Source organism: Microtus ochrogaster, linkage group LG1 (assembly GCF_000317375.1).
Source record: "Microtus ochrogaster isolate Prairie Vole_2 linkage group LG1, MicOch1.0, whole genome shotgun sequence".
NCBI lineage: Eukaryota > Metazoa > Chordata > Mammalia > Rodentia > Cricetidae > Microtus > Microtus ochrogaster.
In genome coordinates this window covers 34,269,620-34,271,324 of record NC_022027.1, presented here as the reverse complement: position 1 = coordinate 34,271,324, position 1,705 = coordinate 34,269,620, and the positions used below count along the sequence as shown (strand labels likewise).

The following is a 1,705-nucleotide window of genomic DNA, read 5'->3' as shown; positions in this document are numbered from 1 at the left end:
CTCCCATGGAATGCTTTCGCTCACCTTTTGTGGAATCTGGGCAAGGGCCCATGCTATTGCATTGGCTTTGTCTTCTGACATGTTGCTGACCATTGACCCCAGAGAAAACACCACGACACCATGCTCTCCGGAGGTCTGGACAAAATCTTCCATTTCCTGTGAAGAGAATTTATTTCATAACAAATTATAGTTGTATAATAATCACTTATGAAACCGTGGTGAAAAACCTAGGAGATAAAAATGTTTATAGGAATAATTAGTATAGTGGTGTTTAAACATACAAAAGACAAGAATGGCAATATCAAAGAATTTGAACTTCACTGGCATCCACACAAACTATACTCACACATTATCCAACAGACATTCAAAATATTTTCCTCTGGCAAAATTAAAACTCAGGAGTGCAAGCATATTCTATGAAGCATTCAAAAATTGTCGCTTCATTTATAAGCTTTCTCCCTACAGAAAGGGTAGTATTTTACCCTTGCTATTTTATTTTTCTCCTTAACGGCTAATTTAATAGTATTAACTAGTGTTTGACAAAATAATATTTATGTTATAGTATGTACATATGTGATAGTTTTTACAAACTTCCTACTATGATTAATAAAATGTTTTGGATAATCATAACTTAGGATAAATATATACTAAATAATAATTTTCTGATATTGTGTATGAATAGGGTATTTTCAGAGCTGATACCCAAAATTTACTGGTTGGAGAGAAACTATATCTATGCTGTTTGTTTGGATATCAACAATTTAAGTTGTTATATAACTTATATTGGATATAAGTTAATCATAGCTTTTGGTGATGAGAAGTTTATGATTGATGAGTTTAACTGACTTAATTTCTCTGTCTTTTGTGCATGTGTTTATATGTGTGTTTGCTTATGTGCACATTTGTGTTTGTGTATATGTGTGTGAACATATATACACAAGCTTTGCCTATTGTCTCAGTTAAGGTAGTTCTTGTGTGCTTATGTGTCTGTGCCTGTGCATATGCTTATATGTGTGTATGTTTTGGGTGTGCTGGGAGGTTCCTTGCCTTTGTTTAGCACATAGATGCCAAAAGTTAAAATCTAAAGTCTTCTTTTTCAATCTTCAACGTAGGTTTTGAGATTGTCTCACACTAAGCACAAATCTTACCATTTTTTAAGGCAGAGTAGTGGTCAGCAAGCTCCCAGTATCAACCTGTTTTTGCCACCTCAGTGCAATGTCATTGTACTGTGCTGGGACACAAAAATTTTTCTTTGGGTGTTAGGATTCAAAGTTACATACTCATAGTTGCTAGGTAAGGACTTTACACAATGGCTAACCACCTAAGTATCCTAGGTAACCTAATTTAATTCACTGATATAAATATTTCCTAGGTCTATCATATTTTTCCTTTGTTAATTAACCTCTTTTTTAGCAGGATGCTTAAGTCCACTTCCTATATATCTCCATCCCTTGGAGAAAAATATAATTAAAGTTGTAGAACATGTTCACCAGAAAGGAAATCAAATGAAAAAAGAGATCTAAAGAATGTATTTACCTTAGGCAAGGGTTTAGCAGGTTTGCAGTGGAGACCTCCTACATAGTCAACATTTGGTAAGGTTGGGCGAGGAAACTCCAAATCCCAGTAGGATCTAATGAGCCACATTTCTGCTTTGCCTATTGTCTCAGTTAAGGTAGTGGGCCTTCCTAGAAGGAGAAATGAGCAA

The 1,705-nt window shown here is 34.8% G+C and overlaps 1 protein-coding gene across 1 annotated transcript in view; it reads right to left on the bottom strand.

Annotated features, from left to right (window-relative positions):
• Positions 1–1,705, bottom strand: part of LOC102002589 (UDP-glucuronosyltransferase 2B17-like) — a 20,703-nt gene that overhangs the window by 17,272 nt on the left and 1,726 nt on the right. Inside the window, exons 2-3 of the mRNA XM_013350825.2 lie at positions 1,537–1,685; positions 25–156 (exon numbers count right to left, since the gene is read on the bottom strand). Of these exons, the coding sequence (XP_013206279.2) occupies positions 25–156; positions 1,537–1,685 (281 nt within the window). The remainder of the gene's footprint in view (positions 1–24; positions 157–1,536; positions 1,686–1,705) is intronic.